General features: G+C 44.9%; 1 protein-coding gene across 1 annotated transcript in view; it reads left to right on the forward strand.

The window, feature by feature from the left end:
• LOC115464823 (clathrin coat assembly protein AP180) overlaps positions 1-21,691 on the forward strand; it is a 198,366-nt gene that overhangs the window by 73,547 nt on the left and 103,128 nt on the right. The window contains exon 5 of the mRNA XM_030195181.1: positions 351-453. Within this exon, the coding sequence (XP_030051041.1) occupies positions 351-453 (103 nt within the window). The remainder of the gene's footprint in view (positions 1-350; positions 454-21,691) is intronic.

Below are 21,691 nucleotides of genomic sequence, written 5' to 3' on the forward strand. Positions count from 1 at the left end.
GGCGTACCAAGGTGGGGGCGGTCCGCCCCAGGTGCACGCCGCTGGGGGGTGCCGTGGCGCGCGCCTGCTCCGAGTTCGCTAAACTTCGTCGCTCGTTCGCTGCAGCTCCCTCTGCCCCGGAACAGGTTACTTCCTGTTCCGGGGGGGGGGGGTGTCATTTCGCTTGGGGGGGAAGGTGTAATTTAGTGGGGGGGGCATCGGCGCTCCGCCCCGGGTGCCATCCAGGCCAGGAATGCCACCACTGCCACCATTGTTTTTGGACTTTACCTTCTGCCGCTTTCCTCGTTTGTGTATTATATATGTAACAGCTTTTTGGATATATATATATATATATATATTTTTTTTTTTAGGCTATGATATGTCAACATTTATAAGGAGATACAGTAGATACTTGAATGAAAAAGCTTTTTCATACAGACAAATGGCATTTGACTTTGCCAGAGTAAAGAAGGGGTAAGTACACTTTCTTTTTAATTGCACAGTATAAAAATTGGCCACTCTGGTTGTCAGTAAATGTCATGTATTGGTAAGACAAGTCTATTCTGTATGTTGGAACGCTTTTTTTGCCTAAGGCAAGAAGTGTGAATAGTGTGTGATTTTTTTAGATTTTGCTCACACCTTTTTCAGTGATAGCTCAAAGTGAGTTACATTCAGGTACTCTGGATATTTTTCTGTCCCAGGAGGGCTCACAATCTAATTTTGTACCTGAAGCAATGAAGGGTTAAGTGACTTGCCCAAGATCACAAGGAGCAGCAGTGGGATTTGAACCGGGTCACTTCTGGATTGCAAGACCAGTGCTCTAACCACTAGGCCACTCCTCCACTATAGCAACATTCCATGTAGAATCTCAGATAATATCAACATTCCATATAGAATCTCAAATAATTTATTTGGATTTTGCTCACACCTTTTTCAGTAGTAGCTCAAGGTGAGTTACATACTCTGGATATTTCTCTGTCGCAGGAGAGCTCATAATCTAAGCTTGTACCAGAGGCAATGGAGGGTTAAGTGACTAGGCCAAGATCACAAGGAGCAGCAGTGGGATTTAAACCGGCCACCTCTGGGTGCTCTAACCACTAGGCCACTCCTCCACCCCAAAGAATCTTGTTACTCTTTGGGGTTCTAGGTTCTACATGGAATGTTACTACACTTTGAAATTCTGCATGGAATCTTGTTTAGAATTCTAGAATCTTTATTTATTTAGAGTTTGCTCACACCTTTCTCAGTAGTAGCTCAAGGTGAGTTACATTCAGGTACTCCTGGATACTTTTCTGTCCCAGGAGGGCTCACAATCTTAAGTTTGTACCTGAGGCAATGGAGGGTTAAGTGACTTGCCCAAGATCACAAGGAGCAGCAGTGGGATTTGAACCGGCCACCTCTGGATTGCAAGACCGGTGCTGTAACCAGTAGGCCACTCCTCCACTCCAGGTTAGGTTGCTAACTGAAGAAGCCTCTTCCAAACTTTAATATTATAAATCGGGTTTCTTCTTTTTTTTTTGTGCTATAAGTTGCAAATGGCAGCTGTTGATGGCGAACGGCCTCAGTATTTTATACTGTTGCAGTAGGAGCTTCACTTTTAAAGGTCTAGATTTTCAGAGTGTGCTAGATTTCATTCCCATACGAGTCCTATTTAGCGCAAACTTGCTGGTGAGGAAACTAACAAGCAAGTAAACCAGTCCCCTATATGGATAATCAATCTTACTGATGGAGAAAAAGACATCAGATGCTCAGCTCGCAATGGTCTATTTGCCAATATGGACGCCAGGCGAGCTTCCTTTAGTCTAAAAACCTTCTGTTATGTGAAATTGATAATTTTTTTTAAATGTTACTTTTTTTCTTTTCCTTTTCTTTCTAAATGAACTTTTATCAATAATCAGGAACATAACTGCTCGAGGACACTTAAGGTATGGTTTGTTGTGGTTTGCTCTACAGAGCGCCTCCGTTTCACTTATCACTTCCTCAGGAAACAAGCCCCCATTCCTCTTAGTAAATTGTCCTCTTACTTTGCTCCGATCCTTGTCTGGAAGAAAAATGGCCACAGCAGTTTCCCACCAAGATTCTCAATTCAAGTTGTTGCATCGGGTTTACAATCCCACAAACCTCCTCCTTATGCTGGAGACATTGCAGAGCACCTGGTACGTTTCAATACATGTTGGGAACGTGCTAAAATCCAGCATTTGTGGGATGCAGTTTGGAAAGTCGGCAGTTGTATCTCCTCCAACACTTATGCTCGTAGCTATGGTGTGGCTGCACATTGTGATAAAGTCACCTCCAGGATAGTTGGGTTAAGGCAGTTTCAGTCTGAAATACAAGTCCCAGAAGGCATTGCAGGCAAGGAGCCAGAGGGTGAGATGAAGAACCCGGACTGGACTCCTAGCTGCAATCGGGGAAGACATGGGTAGAAGCACACCCCCACCGGGTGCAGCATGGCGCACCCTCCTCCCGCTGGAGCGCATACCCCCCCGGAGCGCATACCTCCCCCCTCCACCGGAGCGCATACCTGCGGCGAGGGATGGCCAGGAGGGCCGATCCGCCCTGACTGCACGTTGCTGGGGTGTGTCGGCTCCACGCTGGTTCACTGCTCTCTCTGTCCTGGAACAGGAAGTAACCTGTTCCGGGGCAGAGAAGGCAGTGCACCAGCGCGGAGCCGACACCTCCCAGTGGCGTGCACCCGGGGCGGACCGCCCCCCCCTCTTCCTACGCCACTGCCTAAAATATTGAACTCTCCAGAAGGTAAAGAGGATAGAAGGTAGAAAATGCTGCTTGGTGACTGAACTGTGATGATGAACTGAAAGAACTGTTTGTCTTGGGAATTGAATTACTGTTTATTGTGCACTGGATAAAGAGCCCAGACTGCAGCCTGTAAGCCTGTATTGAATCCTGGTATGTGCTATGCTGCTGTTGGAACTGTGTACTAGAAACCTGCATAGAATAAAAATCCTTAAGATTGAAGTTACTGGTGGACATCTATTTCTTCATTGTACCGGGAGCCTGTGGCTAGAGGAGATTGTTTTATCCCTGGCTGCACAAGAGAGGCGCCTGGTTACAACATACATATGGTTACTGAAGATATTGGATAGGAAACATCTTTTTACTTTTTTTATTTCTGGCTGGTGCTTGTAATGTATTGGAAGCGCTCACAGCCACCCATGGTTTTTGAGTGGACTGCAAAATTGTATCCCATTATTAAGGGAGAGAGGTTCGGAGTGTTATTACAGGGTCGGTTGAAGCAATGAGAACAATGTTGGACACATCATGTTTCTTCCACCTGGTGTTTTCCATTGAGCTAAAGTTCTTTTGCTGCTTCGATGTGGTTGGTTTTTTTTTTTTTTGTTCTTTTTCTCCACTTCATGCCCTAAACTGGATTGTTCTGTTACTTCATCTGTAGGTTTATAAAGTAAACTCTTATCTTGGAAGGTCGCATTGGTTACTAGCTTATTTCTTTATCAGGGGCTAGGTTTACTAAGCGGCGCTATGGGCGCGTTAGCGTTTTTAAGGCGCGTAAATGGTGTACGCGTGTTAAACGCTAACGCGCCCATAGAAATGTATTGGCGCATTAGCAGTGGCGTAGGAAGGGGGGGCAGTCCGCCCCGGGTGCACGCGCTGGGGGGGTGTCGGCGCCGCTGGTTACCTGCTCTCTCTGCCCCGGAACAGGTTACTTCCTGTTCCGGGGCAGAGAAAGCAGGGAACCAACGGAGCCGACGCAGCTCCCAGAGACGACGTGCACTCGGCGGGGCGGAGCGCCAGCGGTAATGATGCACTCCGGGGGGGGGGGGGTGAGTTGCGCGCGCCGAGGGGGCGCCGCGCTGCACCCGGGGGGGGGGGCTGCGCAGAGGTGACCCGCCCCGGGTGTCAGCCAGCCTCGCTACGCCGCTGCGCATTAGCGTTTAACGCTTCTTAAATCTACAGGTGCGTTAAAAACGCTAACGCACCTTAGTAAACATACCCCCAGGTTTGCTATTATTCTTGTAACTCATACCTTTCTCCTGAGGGAGGTGTAACGTGATAAGCAAGAAGACTTTTTATTGTTTAGTTTATTGTTTGTAAGTTTTAGCTGCCTTTTAGCAGTCTTTCTTTTTATGCTGTACTATTGTTTACCTTTCTCTGTTAAATACCTGAAACTTTTGGGAGTTGCAATTGACCTAAATCTCACACTAGAAAGCCACACGAAAAATATAACAAAGAAAATGTTCCATGCAATGTGGAAACTCAAGAGTTAAACCTAGTTATTATTATTATTATTATTTACTAGTAAAAAAGGCCCGTTTCTGACCCAAATGAAACGGGCGCTAGCAAGGTTTTCCTCATTGAGCAGTTGCCTGTGAGGTGCGATGCCCCCCCCCCTCCCGGCACCATCCCACCCACGGCGATGCATCCGGCCGCAGCCATCCGACCCACCGTGCCCATCGCACCCACCTTCGCGTTGGTTTGGCGGCGGGGGACCCGGAACCCCGCCACCACAAGTCCTGTGTGCTGAGTACGGCGTCATTGTCGGCGTGGGTAGCTGTGCAGGACGGAGTTCTGTGCGTCTGACGTCATGCATGTGCAGGACGTCAGACGCACAGAAGCCCTGCCTCCACAGGCTAGGAACGCCGAAGATGACGCCATAGTGAGCAGACAGGGCTTGTGCTGGCGGGGTTTTGGGTCCCCCGCCGGCAGAGCAACGCAAAGGTGGGTGTCTCAGGAGGGGGTTGTTGCGGGGGGGGTGCTGGAGGTCCTTGTGTTGAGCTGCAACTTTACGGGGGGGGGGTCAACCGTTTGTTTAGGTGATTTTTTTTTCCTACCCTTGACGTCATGACGTTTGACGCGAGGGCGGGGCATGGGTCTGTGGGGTGGCTTCACCACCATGAATCCACGAACCGTTCTGGGAGACTGACTGACTTCAGTGACGTCAGTGTCCTCAGAACGTTGAGGTTGCTTTTTATTATAGTAGATTACATTTGTACCCCGTGCTTTCCTGCTCATCGCAGGCTCAATGCGGCTTACATAATAACAAGAGAATACAATCTATAGTAACAGAATGCAGAAGGCGCCAGTGGGACAGACAAAAGAGATGGTATCAGTATGTTTTTTGATCTCCTCAACCTTCTCTCCAAAAAGGTTACCCCCCCCCCCCCCCGGCATGGGGCATTCTATTTTCTTACCTATATAATAAATTAATATATTTCACAGCAGTGACTTTACTTTTATTCCAGTTCTCTCTAACAGAAGAAAAGTTCTGGTGTAGGCCCAGAACAGCCAGGTTCCTTTATAATATATAACCCCTGGACAGAGCTAGGAAGTTGGTTTAGCCAGACTCCTGTAAACAGAACCTGGGAATTACTCATTGGGTAGCTTTGCCCAGAAGAGTTATTCATCCTATAAATGCTTACCTTTCTTCCCAAGGAAAATTTTCCCCAGCCTGGTACAATCAATGGTGTTAAGCCACTTGGATTACTGTAATGCCCTTTACGCTGGATGCAAAGAACAAATCATTAAGAAACTCCAAACTGCCCAAAACACTGCAGCCGGACTCTTATTTGGAAAAGCGAAATCCGAAAGCGCCAAACCCCTAAGAGAAAAACTTCACTGGCTCCCACTGAAAGAATGAGTTGTGTTCAAAATCTGTACCTTGGTTCATAAAATCGTTCATGGTGAGGCCCCGACATATATGTCAGACCTCATAGACTTTCCAACCAGGAATATAAAAAAATCAGCATGCACATTCTTGAACCTCCGCTACCCCAGTTGCAAAGGACTTAAATATAAATCGATATATGCATCTAGCTTCTCCTACATCAGCACGCAACTGTAGAATGCACTACCAAAGGCCTTAAAAACAATGCACGATTTAACAGCCTTCCGGAAGTTACTAAAGACCTGTTCAAGAAGACATAAAATAATGAACCATCATAAATGACCTAACATCAGAACTCTATCAGAACCAGGTAAAACCGAATTCTCTACACCTGATTGCTTCAGTCAGTTTGTCACTAATGAACGTTAATGCATCACCCCTTTATCTCTTCTGCCTGAAATGAACTGTTTATCGAACTTACTTTATAATTTACTTTTAACATTTATGATCATTAATATATAACACTACTTTGTATTTGTCATTCCAGAAATGGCGATCGCCATTACGGCATAATGTAAGCCACATTGAGCCTGCAAAAATGTGGGAAATGTGGGATACAAAGGCAATAAATAAAAATTGAATGGGGGAAAAATGATGCTCATGAAAATAGGATTGGAAAAAAAAATACTAATTTCCCTATCAAACACTTACATGAAAAATGAAGAAAGGAGGGCACTAGTAGGAAGCAACCATGATGCCCTCTGAATTTGTGTAGTGTGTGCTGGTCAGGAAATATTTTGATATATTTTTATTTTTTAACCTACAAAATAATTTATCTTTCATTTTAAAGTACATTCTAATCTAATCTGGGTTTTATATACTAGTATCTCCAAATAGGGTCCAGAACAGTTAACAAAAGATAAGAACTACTGCACATATAATTATAGAATTACTTCTTGAAAATAAATCTAAGAATCAAAATTAGAAATCTTTCTGGAATAAAGCGAATTAGCATAATCTAGTTGGGACAGGACCAAAACTTGAAGCAAGAATGCAAATTTTGGTTCATAAAAATAAGCGCAGAAATTCCTCGGCTGCACAAACATAGAAGAAAGACAGTCCCTGCTCAAAGAGCTTACAATCTAATAGACAAAAAATAAATAAAGTAAGCAAATCAAATCAATTAATGTGAACGGGAAGGAAGAGAGGAGGGTAGGTGGAGGCGAGTGGTTACGAGTCAAAAGCATTGTTAAAGAGGTGGGCTTTCAGTCTAGATTTAAAGGTGGCCAAGGATGGGGCAAGACTTAGGGGCTCAGGAAGTTTATTCCAGGCGTAGGGTGCAGCGAGACAGAAGGCGCGAAGTCTGAAGTTGGCAGTAGTGGAAAAGAGAACAGATAAGAAGGATTTATCCATGGAGCGGAGTGCACGGGAAGGGGTGTAGGGAAGGACGAATGTGGAGAGATACTGGGGAGCAGCAGAGTGAGTGCATTTATAGGTTAGTAGAAGAAGTTTGAACAGGATGCGAAAATGGATAGGGAGCCAGTGAAGGGACTTGAGGAGAGGGGTAGTATGAGTAAAGCGACCCTGGTGGAAGACGAGACGGGCAGCAGAGTTTTGAACCGACTGGAGAGGGGAGAGGTGACTAAGTGGGAGGCCAGCAAGAAGCAGATTGCAGTAGTCTAAACGAGAGGTGACAAGGGTGTGGATGAGGGTTTTGATATAGTGCTCGGAAAGAAAGAGGCGGATTTTACGGATGTTGTAAAGAAAGAAACGACAGGTCTTGGCAATCTGCTGGATATGAGCAGAGAAGGAGAGAGAAGAGTCAAAGATGACCCCAAGGTTTCGAGCTGAGGAGACAGGGAGAATGAGAGAGCCATCAACAGAAATAGAAAACGGGGGGAGCGGGGAGGTGGGCTTGGGGGGGAAAATGAGAAGCTCAGTTTTGGTCATATTTGTACTTGCGCTTTCCAAGATGAATCGACCAAGAAACCCAAAATCTTGGTTGAATTAACAATATCCAACCTATCTTTCCCATTCAAAAGACTAGAGAAAAAGTAGCAGCCTTATTTCCCAACCAAAGAATTTTTGTCTTGGTAGGAGTCAACTTTAATTTATTAGAAGAAGCTCAAGCCTCAAATTTTCAATACAAGATATGATTTTAGATTTCCATAATAGAGACTGTCCTGATAGCGTGAGTATTAAAATTTTTTTATATATCCATGTAGGAATAAGTGTTTTCCTGACTCCTTGGAAGCACGATTATGCTCTGTTGTGTTTTTTTTTCTCCAAAAGGTCTTTTTAAAGACCATGTTTTCGATGCTTTATGGTACACTTACCATTGGCTGATTTTATTCTCCAGACTGAATAAAAAATCCTCAGGCAGGCTTTTGCCCAAAACACAGTGCTATGTTGAGTCTCCTACAAATAAATCTTACTTCATTGATCATTTCAGGTCTGCTGGATTTGTCCCTGGAGCACTTGGTCTATTTCCCACTGTTCTTGTCCTCCTTGAGTTCCTTGTGGGATTTCAGCATTCATCCACCCAGGTGGATCTTCTCTAGCATCTGCTCCTCTGTCCCTGATAAAATAGGGCTCTCCACACGTTATACCTAGGAATAATATTTCCTCTTCATTAGGGATGCCTATGACTACCTTCAAATATTTTCTCAAAAGTATAATTAGAAAAAAGGGTAATCCCCCCATTATAATGGGGATTACTAAGGTCATCTGAGAGAGTTCTCCAGAGTGTCTGAGGGGGGAGAGTTCTGGAGTTGTAGGAAATCATCTGAGTTTGAGGGATGTCAAGGATCCAGCCCCAGGGGGTGGGTTCCTGGAATAAGCTGCAGAGGGAAATGTTTCTAGTTAGTGATTGATAGTAGAGGTGGAGTTTGAAGCTAATAAAAGTTCTTATTTGTCGGGGCACATGGTCTTTGGTTACCTTCACCCCTGCCAGGACTCTAGGAGGAGAGGGGTTATTCTGGAAAGGCCAGATAACCTAAGGATGAATTAAGGGGGAGTTATTGTCAACCAAAGGCAGTAACAGAGGAGTGCTTTGGGTGGGCAAGGGGGATCCTAGCTCACAAGTAGGAACAGGGAGGAGCCTGTTCAAGGCCAGAGGGAGCTGCTGTGTACAGTGCAACTCTGGAGGAGAGGACAGACGGGGAGGAATTTGCTGGTGACCACCAATGCTGTCTGCACAGCAGTGCCGTAGCGAGGGTGGCTGACACCCGGGGCGGGTCACCGCTGCACACACCCCCCCCCCCCCCCCCCCGGAGCGCTTACCACTACCATAGAAAATGGGGCAGGCGGGCGGGAGGGCCATTCCACCTGGAGTGCGCCTCGCTGGGAGCTGCGTCGGCTCCACTGGTTCCCTGCTCTCTCTGCCCCGGAACAGGAAGTAACCTGTTATGGGGCAGAGGAAGCAGGGAACCAGCGGAGCCGACACCCCCCCAGCGGCGTGCACCCGGGGCGGACCGCCCCACCGCCCCCCCCCTTCCTATGCCATTGTTGCAAAGACTTGGATTGTATAGTCCATAGGGGTGGGTGTTGGACTGGAGGAATTGTATATGTATACATATTTAGGATGGCTATAAGAAAACATTAATTTAGTGATTGAAAGACTGTACCAAATAGTCTTGGATAGACAACAACAACAAAAAAAAACCTCTTAAACCAAATGCTGACTCTACATAAGGATTTATGGAGTTTGGGTTTAGTGCCTGTTGCAAAGTTTAGTAAAGTTGTGCATTAAAGATACTTCTTTGCCATGGTGAGTAATTTTGAGAGAGAGAGAGAGTGTGAGTGAACAGCTTATTCTCAGACTGTTAAAGGATACTCAGACTAAAGCCCAGCTTAACATCCTGGGGCGTTCTGGATCCCTATCTGGCCCTGGCCTGTGCCCAGGCTTGAGTGTGGGACGACATTGAACTGAGTGAGAGGAGTGTGAGTGGAGGAAAAGAGACCAAGGGTATAGTTGGAGGTGGTTTGAATCTGTTTGCTGTGACCTGGGTTGAGTGACGAGAACTAAGCTGGACGGTGAGACTCGTGTTACACAAGTAATTGTAGTAGTGGAAAATTAAGGAAGCTCTTCTGATTTATGTTTCACTGTGCTGTACTTCAAGATTCAATGTTATTTTATTTACTAAACCATTTAAGGACAACCATTAATCTCTCTTAACGATTGATCTCTTTTAATTTGATTACCTTAATCACATTATCATATTGAACATTATATCTTATCCTGCTCTCACTTATATATGTATTATTGATTTATTTTCCCTAATTTACCTGATATTCTTCGTACCTTAATTGTAACAATATGTTGAACTTCTTATTCCGTTAATTGTGATTGCCATTGCGACATAATGTAAGCCACATTGAGCCTGCAAATAGGTGGGATAATGTGGGATACAAATGCAGCAAATACATTTTTGCCCTTTCTGCCTCGCCTCACCCCATGCTTGGAACAAACTCCCTGAGCCCATACGCCAGGCCCCCTCCCTGCCCATCTTCAAATCCTTGCTCAAAGCCCACCTCTTCAATGTCGCCTTCGGCACCTAACCACCATACCTCTATTCAGGAAATCTAGACTGCCCCAACTTGACATTTCATCCTTTAGATTGTAAGCTCCTTCGAGCAGGGACTGGCCTTCTTTGTTAAACTGTACAGCGCTGCGTAACCCTAGTAGCGCTCTAGAAAGGTTAAGTAGTAGTAGTAAATAAATAAACCATTAAAGTAGGGTACATAAAAACTAAAATGACAATTAAAACCAGAGTAATCAGAAAAAAAAACATATGAAAGAAAAGAACAAAGCAATAAAGTAATACAGCATTTAAAAATAAAAATAACAAAACCCCAAATCCATAACCTACTGAGATGCCAGTACCCCAGTCCTCAGCATGTACTGCCCTAACTCTGCTCGCTAGACAAAAAGGAGGGGGGGGGGGAATAAACAGGGAAAAAGGAGACTCACCTCAGAACCAGAAGGTCCAGCAGGGCTGGCATTGTTTGTACCCGAGATGCTGAACAATGAATCCTCAGCAGAACCTGTTCTATAAAGTTTTACACTCCTAGCAAGCCTCAGAACTGAGCATCAGAACCAGCTCGGATTGGTTTGCTGAACCTTTACAGCCTCAGGTGAAACATAGCCAAAACCACTTCAAAGGATTTATCCCCTGATGCGGGCAGTTTGCCAAAATGCCGCCGTGTCGGGCTTCCTTTGACTTTGCTCCAGTAAAGTTTCCTGTGATTGCTGTAGTGCTTTTCTGTCCTTTTGTTGCATGCATTGGCACTCCTCGGACCAAAAGAATTCATGTTTCTGGGATACGTTGTGGCCAAAATTGATGATCCTTGATTGAGGGCTTCTCCAAGTCAGGTAATCAATTGCAGGCAATCAACAAGTTGTCTTTTTTTCCACGTGGAAAAAATGTAGTAGTAAGCAGACAATATTTGTCAAATGTGAAGACAATTTAATTGGCAGGAAAAATTCAATTTTATATACAGCAAGAACTTCCACTTGAACCAGTGGGTGGCCTTTTTTTTTTGTTTTGGAAACTGAATTTTTTTGTTACATTTGTACCCCGCGCTTTCCCACTCATGGCAGGCTCAATGCGGCTTACATGGGGCAATGGAGGGTTAAGTGACTTGCCCAGAGTGACAAGGAGCTGTCTATGCCTGAAGCGGGAATCGAACTCAGTTCCCCAGGACCAAAGTCCACCACCCTAACCACTAGGCCACTCCTCCACTGTTGCTACTATTTGAGATTCTACATGGAATGTTGCTATTCCACTAGAAGTCGGCCCTTGCAGATCACCAGTGTGGTCTGCGCAGCCTTCTACGTGGAATGTTGCTAGTGGAATAGCAACATTCCATGTAGAATCTCCAATAGTATCTATTTTATTTTTGTTACATTTGTACCCTGCGCTTTCCCACTCATGGCAGGCTCAATGCGGCTTACATGGGGCAATGGAGGGTTAAGTGACTTGCCCAGAGTCACAAGGAGCTGCCTGTGCCTGAAGTGGGAATCGAACTCAGTTCCTTAGTTCCCCAGGACCAAAGTCCACCACCCTAACCACTAGGCCACGTTGCCCCCTATGTTTTAGTTTAAAACAATTTTTTATTGATGACATTTCCAAACATACAAAACCAACGTAAATTGTATGGACAAATTTCGTTTGATATAGACCAACATCGTCATCAATTTTCAAACTTTTGTATATAATCTAATAATAAAGTTATCCAAAACAGCATCCATTAGTTCCCAACGCATTATATCTCCCTATCGCATCCCTTAACAAATCTACAGAACATTAGATGGTGATTCTCAACATGAATTGAAATGCCCCCCTCCCCTCCTCGTCCATTATCCCGTTTAACTTATTGTACTTCTTCCCTCCCCTCCCCTTCCCCCCCCCTCCCCCCCCTTTTTGAAGCATCAGTTACTTAGTCACAGGGATGTAAGGCCACCTTTTATGCTACAGAGTTTCATGTAGGAATGCGAGGGTCCCCCAACCTGTTAATAATATTGCTACGGGCGCGGGGCGCAAGGGCATGTACAGTGGGGGAAATAAGTATTTGATCCCTTGCTGATTTTGTAAGTTTGCCCACTGACAAAGACATGAGCAGCCCATAATTGAAGGGTAGGTTATTGGTAACAGTGAGAGATAGCACATCACAAATTAAATCCGGAAAATCACATTGTGGAAAGTATATGAATTTATTTGCATTCTGCAGAGGGAAATAAGTATTTGATCCCCCACCAACCAGTAAGAGATCTGGCCCCTACAGACCAGGTAGATGCTCCAAATCAACTCGTTACCTGCATGACAGACAGCTGTCGGCAATGGTCACCTGTATGAAAGACACCTGTCCACAGACTCAGTGAATCAGTCAGACTCTAACCTCTACAAAATGGCCAAGAGCAAGGAGCTGTCTAAGGATGTCAGGGACAAGATCATACACCTGCACAAGGCTGGAATGGGCTACAAAACCATCAGTAAGGCGCTGGGCGAGAAGGAGACAACTGTTGGTGCCATAGTAAGAAAATGGAAGAAGTTCAAAATGACTGTCAATCGACAAAGATCTGGGGCTCCACGCAAAATCTCACCTCATGGGGTATCCTTGATCATGAGGAAGGTTAGAAATCAGCCTACAACTACAAGGGGGGAACTTGTCAATGATCTCAAGGCAGCTGGGACCACTGTCACCACGAAAACCATTGGTAACACATTACGACATAACGGATTGCAATCCTGCAGTGCCCGCAAGGTCCCCCTGCTCCGGAAGGCACATGTGACGGCCCGTCTGAAGTTTGCCAGTGAACACCTGGATGATGCCGAGAGTGATTGGGAGAAGGTGCTGTGGTCAGATGAGACAAAAATTGAGCTCTTTGGCATGAACTCAACTCGCCGTGTTTGGAGGAAGAGAAATGCTGCCTATGACCCAAAGAACACCGTCCCCACTGTCAAGCATGGAGGTGGAAATGTTATGTTTTGGGGGTGTTTCTCTGCTAAGGGCACAGGACTACTTCACCGCATCAATGGGAGAATGGATGGGGCCATGTACCGTACAATTCTGAGTGACAACCTCCTTCCCTCCGCCAGGGCCTTAAAAATGGGTCGTGGCTGGGTCTTCCAGCACGACAATGACCCAAAACATACAGCCAAGGCAACAAAGGAGTGGCTCAGGAAGAAGCACATTAGGGTCATGGAGTGGCCTAGCCAGTCACCAGACCTTAATCCCATTGAAAACTTATGGAGGGAGCTGAAGCTGCGAGTTGCCAAGCGACAGCCCAGAACTCTTAATGATTTAGAGATGATCTGCAAAGAGGAGTGGACCAAAATTCCTCCTGACATGTGTGCAAACCTCATCATCAACTACAGAAGACGTCTGACCGCTGTGCTTGCCAACAAGGGTTTTGCCACCAAGTATTAGGTCTTGTTTGCCAGAGGGATTAAATACTTATTTCCCTCTGCAGAATGCAAATAAATTCATATACTTTCCACAATGTGATTTTCCGGATTTAATTTGTGATGTGCTATCTCTCACTGTTACCAATAACCTACCCTTCAATTATGGGCTGCTCATGTCTTTGTCAGTGGGCAAACTTACAAAATCAGCAAGGGATCAAATACTTATTTCCCCCACTGTATATAGTTTTTCCAAGTAAGATACAATTCTTTTTGTTTTTTGAATCGCAAAGCGACTGCTCGGACTTCCATCAACAATAAGGCATGAAATCTATTACGCCATTGCCAGTATGTCGGAGGCTCCTGTGTAACCCAATTGACCAGTATGCATATTTTCCCCACTAAGCAGGCCTTATATACCAACAAATTATGGTGGACAGCACCAGCCCCCAACATGGCGTCCATCCCCAATAGGGCATGTTCCGGTTTCAGTGAAATGCTCTTATGTTCCAAGTATCCTAAAAACCCAAATATTTTAGTCCAGAACTGTTGGATCTCCCGGCACTCCCACAGAGCATGATAATATGTACAGGGCGCACTTCCACATCTCCCACAAATTGGTTCTCCCACCCCTCCCATTTTGAAAAGCCGTGATTTAGATGTATAGGCCCTAAAAATTACCCTTCCTTGACATTCTCTTAATTCTGCGCTATCTATTCGTCTAGGGATCTGTCGTATACAACTCAGCAACATGTGTGATGTCACCTCCCTCCCAAGGTCTGCTGACCATTTCAGTAGGAGATGGCTCATATTTTGATGTATCTTATTTTGTAAGAGCCTTTTGTGAAGGAGTGATATTGATACTGCTTCCTCAGTAGGCATTTCATACAATTGATCTATTTTATTGGGCACATCCACAACAAGGAATTGTTTGGGAATCCCTACTACATAATGAGAGATCTGTTGATATGCGAAGGCATCCATCCACGATATTTCTCCTATCCCCAATGACTCCACCCCTTTCAGCCTACCAGTCGAGTCTACCAGGTCTTGTATAATTTTAAGCCCTTTTTGCTTCCAAATTTTAAATCTAAAATTATCCATTCCTGGAAGGAAGTCTCCATTCCCCACTATAGGTAGTAATCCACTCTGTTGTGCATCAAACGCCCATTGGCGGCTCAATTCTCTCCACACCAATCTAAGTGGTCTAACCAACAGACTGCTCTTTATATGTTTTGGCAGTGAGGACTGTTTGGCCTGCAGCACATAATGTAAATGCAGCGGGTTAACCCACCTCTCCTCCACTGTTCGCGGTGTGTAATAAGACGTCTCCTTGAGCCAGTCCCCCACATGCCTCAATAAGCAAGCTCTATTGTAGCGCAATATATTCAATACCCCCATTCCTCCTCTTTCCCAAGAATCCAGCATATTTTGCCAATTTATCTGCGGCCGTTTATGATTCCAAAAAAACTTTGAGAGCATACTCATCAGTTTCCTCCAGTCTTTTTTTTAAAGAAATAGTGGTAAGACCTGAAAGCAATACAGCCACTTCGGGAAGAGTATCATATTGAATAAAGAAATGCGGCCTAGCAAGGATAGCGGTAAGTTAGTCCATCTGTCTAAGAGGTGCTTTGTAAACTCAAACAATTTAGCTATATTCATCTGGTATAGTTTGGAAGGATCCCCCGGCAGTTGTATCCCTAAGTATGTAAATGAATTGTTTGCGCGTTTTAGTGGACATGCTAACTGAGACCACTCTGTTTCTGTCAAATTTATCAATTGAATCTCAGATTTGTCCAGATTAAGGCCAAAACCTGAAAAGTCACCAAATTCTTTCAAAGTCTCTAGGACCACTGGCAAGGATATATTAGGTTGTGTGAGGATAACTAACAAATCATCCGCAAAGGCAGATATCTTAAAATGCTCGAGTCCTATGTGTACCCCCTGTATCTCTGGTGATTCCAAAATATCCCTAATTAGAGGGTCTATCACCAGCACGAACAGAAGTGGAGACAAAGGGCACCCCTGTCTAGTACCTCTAGCTACCTCAAATCGTCCGGACGTCAGTCCATTTGTCATCACCTCCGCCATAGGGCCATTATACAATGATTTAATGGCCTTCCCAAAAAAACCATTGATCCCATATGCCTCCAATATTCCAAACATAAAGTCCCATCGCACTCGATCGAATGCTTTATGTGCATCGAAGCTGATCAATATGGACGGGTCTTTACTCAATGTTATGTGTTCCAATGCTAACAAAATTTTTCTCAGATTTTTTGTTACTGAGCGGCCTCGCACAAACCCCACCTGTGGATCCAACACCAAGTGGGGCAAAAATCTAGCTAGTCTATTTGACAGAATCTTAGCAAACAGTTTAGCTTCATAAGCTATTAATGAGATAGGTCAATAAGATTCTGTTTGAGTTGGGTCTCTTCCCGGCTTCAATAACACAATTATTTGCGCCGTTTTCAGCGAGTTTGGGAGTTCACCTCTTTCTACATATTTGTTAAAGACCTTTGTTACACATGTCCCAACGTCCTCAATTAAAATTTTGTATATCTCTGAGGTGAAACCATCCACTCCTGGCGACTTATAGAGTGGACTATCCCGTATACACCATTGGACTTCCTCCTCCGTTATGGCTGCATTTAAAATGTCTTGTTGATGGCTTTTGAGCTGTGGGAGTACCTGTCCCCCTAAATATGAAGTCGCCTCCAGTCCCTCATCCTCTGGTTGAGAATACAAGCGGGTGTAAAAGTCTTCAAATACTCTATTAATATCCTCATTAGTATGAAATCTAACACCTTTCTCATCCTGAATTTGTGTTACCCATCTCCTCCCCCCCACCTGGCAAACCAATCTCGCTAAAAGTTTCCCTTGCTTGTTAGCATGTTGGTACAGCTGGTATTTATAATACATCAAAGACTTTTGTGTGTGAGAGTGAATCAATTGATTGAGTTCTACCTGTGTCAGCAGCAATAGTTTCTTATGGGCATTGGATTGCGTTCTACCGTATAGTTGTCGAAGCATTCGCACCCTTTTCTCTAATCGTGCCAACTCGGCTTCTCTCATTCTCTTTTTGTGGGTGGAATATGATATTATATGTCCTCTCAGTACGGCTTTAGCTGCCTCCCAAAAAAGTATTGGATCTAATTCATAGCTTTCTCTATTAAATTCCCCATACTCCCTCCATCTATCTTTCAGAAATATGTGAAATTGGGAATCATAATATAAAGCTCTTGGGAACCTCCAATAATATGGTCCCTTTGGTTCAGCTTCCCATTTCAAGGTCACCGATATCATTGCATGATCAGACACCAGGGTGGGACCAATCTCTGCCTTCTCCAGTAGAGTCGCCGTGCGTTGTGATATTAACAGATAATCTATACGTGACTGAGTGCCATGGGCTCTTGATAAATGGGTATAATCACGGTCCCCTGGATGTAGCAAGCGCCAGGAGTCCAACAGCTCCAGCTCCGAACACACCCACGGCACTCCCCTGGAATAATTCACCGGTCTTATCCGAGAGGGGCCAGTGCTATCCACCAGGGGATCAAATACTTGGTTAAAATCTCCTCCGATTATTATCGGCATCTGGTCAAAGCTTTGTACATGTTTTAGGAGTGTCTGAAAAATTTTTTTGTCATACTGGTTTGGAGCGTATATATTAACCAGTAACAGTGGCCTATTGTTTAGTGTAATATGTTGAATAATATATCTACCTTGGGAGTCCTGAATCTTTCTGTGCATCATACACTGTACCCCTTTCCTAAATAGGATGACTACCCCCGCTTTTTTGTTTGAAGTTGGGCTATCAACTAGGTCCCTCACTCACCAGCGGCACAGTTTTTTATGTTCATCTGCTTTCAAATGCGTTTCTTGTAACATGACTATCTGTGCCTTGTGTCTATTCAGCGCTTGTAAGATCTTTGATCGTTTGATGGGTGATGATATTCCCCCCACATTCCATGATATTATCTTAACCATAATTGGTTCTATGAAAGCTCAGTATATTAACTCTCATTAAACACAATTTTTCTGGAAGGCGGGAGCATCCCAGCTTACTCCCGCCCCCAGCTATTAGGTGGCTCCCTCCAATCCCCGTATTCATATCCATAGCTTCACAATGTGATCCTCTGTGTTGACCTTTCAACTTTCCCCTCCCTCCCTGCCCCTGATCCCAAACCCTCCTCCCTCCCTCCCCCCCCCCAAATACCCCATCTTCCCCTTTCCTAGTCCCATTCCCCCCCTGTATTTCTTATAGAACCGGTCACGTATAGGTACCCCACCCCCTCCCTTATTAGTTTGATTATAGGCCCCGATTATGACTATATTCTCAGTTATATTACCACTCTTATTGCAATGTACCTTATACAGCAGTCGGATAATACAAGACAAGAGTGTTGAGCAGTTAGTGAGACAGAGCCTTCCATTAGGCAGTCTTTAATCTAGAGTCTCAAGTCGCCGTCTCTTAAGTCTCATGTCACGAATACTCCATCCGTCCAATTTCTTCATCTTCACCAGGCTATTACTATTCAGCTGTTATTCTCACATTTTCTGAAAATCTCCTGCATTTCCATCAGCGCTCTCAGCATATGTCGAATCTTCCATCCAGCTTTACAGCTCACTCCGTTTTTCATTTCTTATAAGGTCTCTTTGTTGATATTCAGTCTTGTTAATCACATCCTCCAATCATGGCGTTAACTGCCATGTGCTGTTTCATTTCGTTGCTTTAATTGGCAGCGTTTTCAGAAAGTCTTTGGCCTTCTCCACTGTCTCATAAGTATGTTCCCCGCCATCATAAAAAATCCGTAGTTTGGCCGGATATATCAAAAAGAACTTAATTTTGCGTTCATATAACTCCGCACATATTGGAGCAAAAGCCCGCCTCGCCGTCGCCACACTGATTGAATAGTCCTGGAAACATAAAATTTTTCTACCTTCATATTGCAATGGCTGACCTGCTCGAATAGCTCTCAGAATCGCCTGCTTGTGGCCATATTGTAAAAGTTTCATAATTATCACTCTGGGTTTGTCACTTGATTGCCGGCGAGGCCCCAACCTGTGCGCCCGCTCAATTCGCAGTGGATCCTGCAAGTTGTTTAGTCGTAGCGTCTCCGTGAGTCAGCGTTCCAGAAAACCCACCAGTTCTGCATCCTTTAAATTTTCCGGTAACCCAACAAGTCTTAGATTGTTCCTCCTTGCTCGATTTTCTAAATCGTCTAACTTGTGCTCTAGGTCTTGCACCTTCTTTTGAAGCTCCGCTCTATGCTCCTCTGGCTCCTGCATGCGATCTTCAATGTCGCTGATTCGCTGCTGCATGTGGTCGAGGTCTAAATTAAATCCATCTAATCGCTCATGGGCAGCTTCAGCCCGGTCATATAAAGCCTGCAGTTTTTTATCTAAAGCTGCTTCCACTGCCGCCGTAACCTCCGCAGTGATCTCGGCGGTCCACGCGGAGCACACCGAGGAGTCCGCCATGTTGGAATCTAGGGCCTTACCCTTTTCCTTCTCTTTCTTTTGAATTCTTGAGGCCATTCCACAACGAGCTGTCGAATAAGAGGTCTTGTCTCGTGCTCGCTACCCTCCGATGTATTAAAAGAGGTATTCTCTGTGTTTAACTCGTTTCGGGTGCCGATTTTGCTGATAAATATGCAAGGAAGTGTGGGAGCTCCGCTTTTCAGCGACTGCTCTCCACCATGGTACCACGTGACCTCGCCCCCCATGTTTTAAATTGCTACCTTAAGCCGCTAAAAAAAAGTTCTTTATCAATTCTTTTCTAAACATGATAAAATGGCCGCCCCTCCCTCCCAAATATTCAAGTACTAGAATTATGTAGGCTTTATCTTGAATTCTTGTTTAAAAAGCTGTTAAATGTTCTAGGGGAGTGCATTCTCCTTCTGGGGGTGGAAGGGAAAGAATGAAAATTGTATAAATGCAGGGGGACTTGGCTAGTGTCTTCACACCTTTTAACATTATTTTTTTTTTAAACATTCTGCTATTTTAAAGTTAGAATTTGGAATGCATTAAAGAGGGACTTTTCACTGATCTGCACAACCATAATTTATACTTTTAAACAGGAAAGAACAGTTATAAAAATATTCTAGAAAAAAGTAATTAAGAATCAGAAACTAAGATGGCTTGATGCCGTCTTCACACCCCTCAACATGCTATGGAAAGCTATTTCACACCATGAGTCATTTGTCTAACAGCTTTTCACAGCAGGGTGATGCATTTTCTACTCATTTTTGGCAGAATATCAGGCTCTGTTTGGAGTTGGCTGGGGATGTTCTCTGGGCTGCAGTCTTCAAGCCTCGCCACAGATTTTCTATTTGGTTTGATTCTGGGCTTTCAATGGGCTACTTGAGGACATTGGCTTTCTTCTTGCTGAGCCCACTCTACTGTTGCTTTAGATTTGTATTTAGGATAATTGTTCTACTGAAAGATATATTTAATTTCTTATGTACTGCCTGTAAGCCCAAAAATGATTGAAGTGTGGTGCATTCAGGTATAGTAGTTATTTTTCTAACCGGGAGGGTCTCTACTTGAGGCAAGTAAGGGTTAAGTGACCTGCCCAAGACCATAAGGAGATTTAGTGGGATTTGAACCAGGTTGCCCTAGTTCTCAGCACTGTCAGTTTAGGCAGTGGCGTAGCAAGGTCGGCTGCCACCCGGGGCGGATCGCCGCTGCACACCCCCTCCCCAGGTGCAGCGGTGTCCATTCCCCCAGGGTGCAGCACGACACCCCCCTCCCTGGCGCAATGACACCCCCTCCCTGGGTGCATTCTTGGCTGCTGGAGGGTGCAGAGAGCAGCCGCGCGCCTGTCGGCTCCACTGGCTCCCTGCTCCCTCTGACCCGGAACAGGAAGTAACCTGTAAGAACATTTAACATTGTCAGGCGTTCTGATCGAATATAATGTAAACTGGTTCTTAGAGAATGCTAGCATGATATGGTATGAATATTTACATCAGGTCTATGGGTGGTGCGAATTGGCATCCAGATTCACCCACTTAGGCTGATCCAGTCCTGGGTTTACTCCATCGTAGTCAGAGACTTGTACCTTTGCTTTTCCTAAAGAATGCAATGGAGAAATAACTACAATTCCCTACATGCAATGGGGTAGTGCCAGGAGTGGATCAACCCTGCAGTGGCGTAGCCAGAAGGCAATTTTTGGGTGGGCCAACGGGTTGGATGGGTGGGCACTACAACCCCCACATACACACACGTGTCTGTCCAGCAAATTTAAAGTTATTGGCGCTGCCTCCACTCACCTTCTCCCGCCCTCACCATGGCGCTGCCTCCTCTCCTGCACTTCATGGTCTCCGTCTCCCACCCCCGCGGCAGCGCTTGCAATTTGCTAACGGCGCTGCCTGACAGCTGACAGACACGGCGCGACGACATCCTGCTCTGGGACCTTCTCTCTGCCGCGTGCATTCCGCCCTGCGTAAACAGGAAGTTGAATCGACACAGCAGAGGGAAGGCCCCGGAGCAGGAGGACATTGCGCCGCATCTGTCAACTGTCAGGCAGGCAGCGCCGATAGCAAATTGCAAGCGCTGCCGCGAGCGTGGGAAACAGAGACCGTGAAGTGCAGGAGAGGAGGCAGTGCCACGGCGGGGGTGGGAGAAGGTGAGGATGGGCCTGAGACAATAGCTACGCCCCTGCAACCCTGTCAGGCTAATTTGGATCCAGCTCTGTGTGTTTGTGTGTATGGTTGATGGAAGACAGGTAGGGGTAGTATACAGATATCATTTACAGAAATAATTGTATTTTGGATCTTTATAAACTAGTGTAAACCTGACCTAATGGCAACAGGCCATTGCCATGTGCTATATTCCTGACACGGGAGCAGAATGCTTGTGCCATATGGCAAAAACCAAACATTAAATAAATAAAACCGTCAAATAGGATTAATTTACATAACTAAGAAAATGCAATCCTGGAAACATTTTGTGGCTAAAGCGAAATATTTTCTTTAAACATATATATTTTTTTTATATATGTTAATAAATATAGGAGGTACTTTTATAATAAGTGTGAGTCAAGCTTACAGTCACTAATTAGACTCTCTCAATTATAATCGCAGAAATCTCTTCCTAATGAGTATACCGCAGGATTCTATAAACTTCGGTGCCCGTATTTAACCCTAGTGTGCAAATTTGTGTGTACAGTTGATGATAGTTGTGTGTGCCACTTAATTGGCTGTTAATTGGCGTTAATAGCCAA

The sequence above is a fragment of the Microcaecilia unicolor genome, chromosome 3 (assembly GCF_901765095.1).
Source record: "Microcaecilia unicolor chromosome 3, aMicUni1.1, whole genome shotgun sequence".
NCBI classification, from domain to species: Eukaryota; Metazoa; Chordata; class Amphibia; order Gymnophiona; family Siphonopidae; genus Microcaecilia; species Microcaecilia unicolor.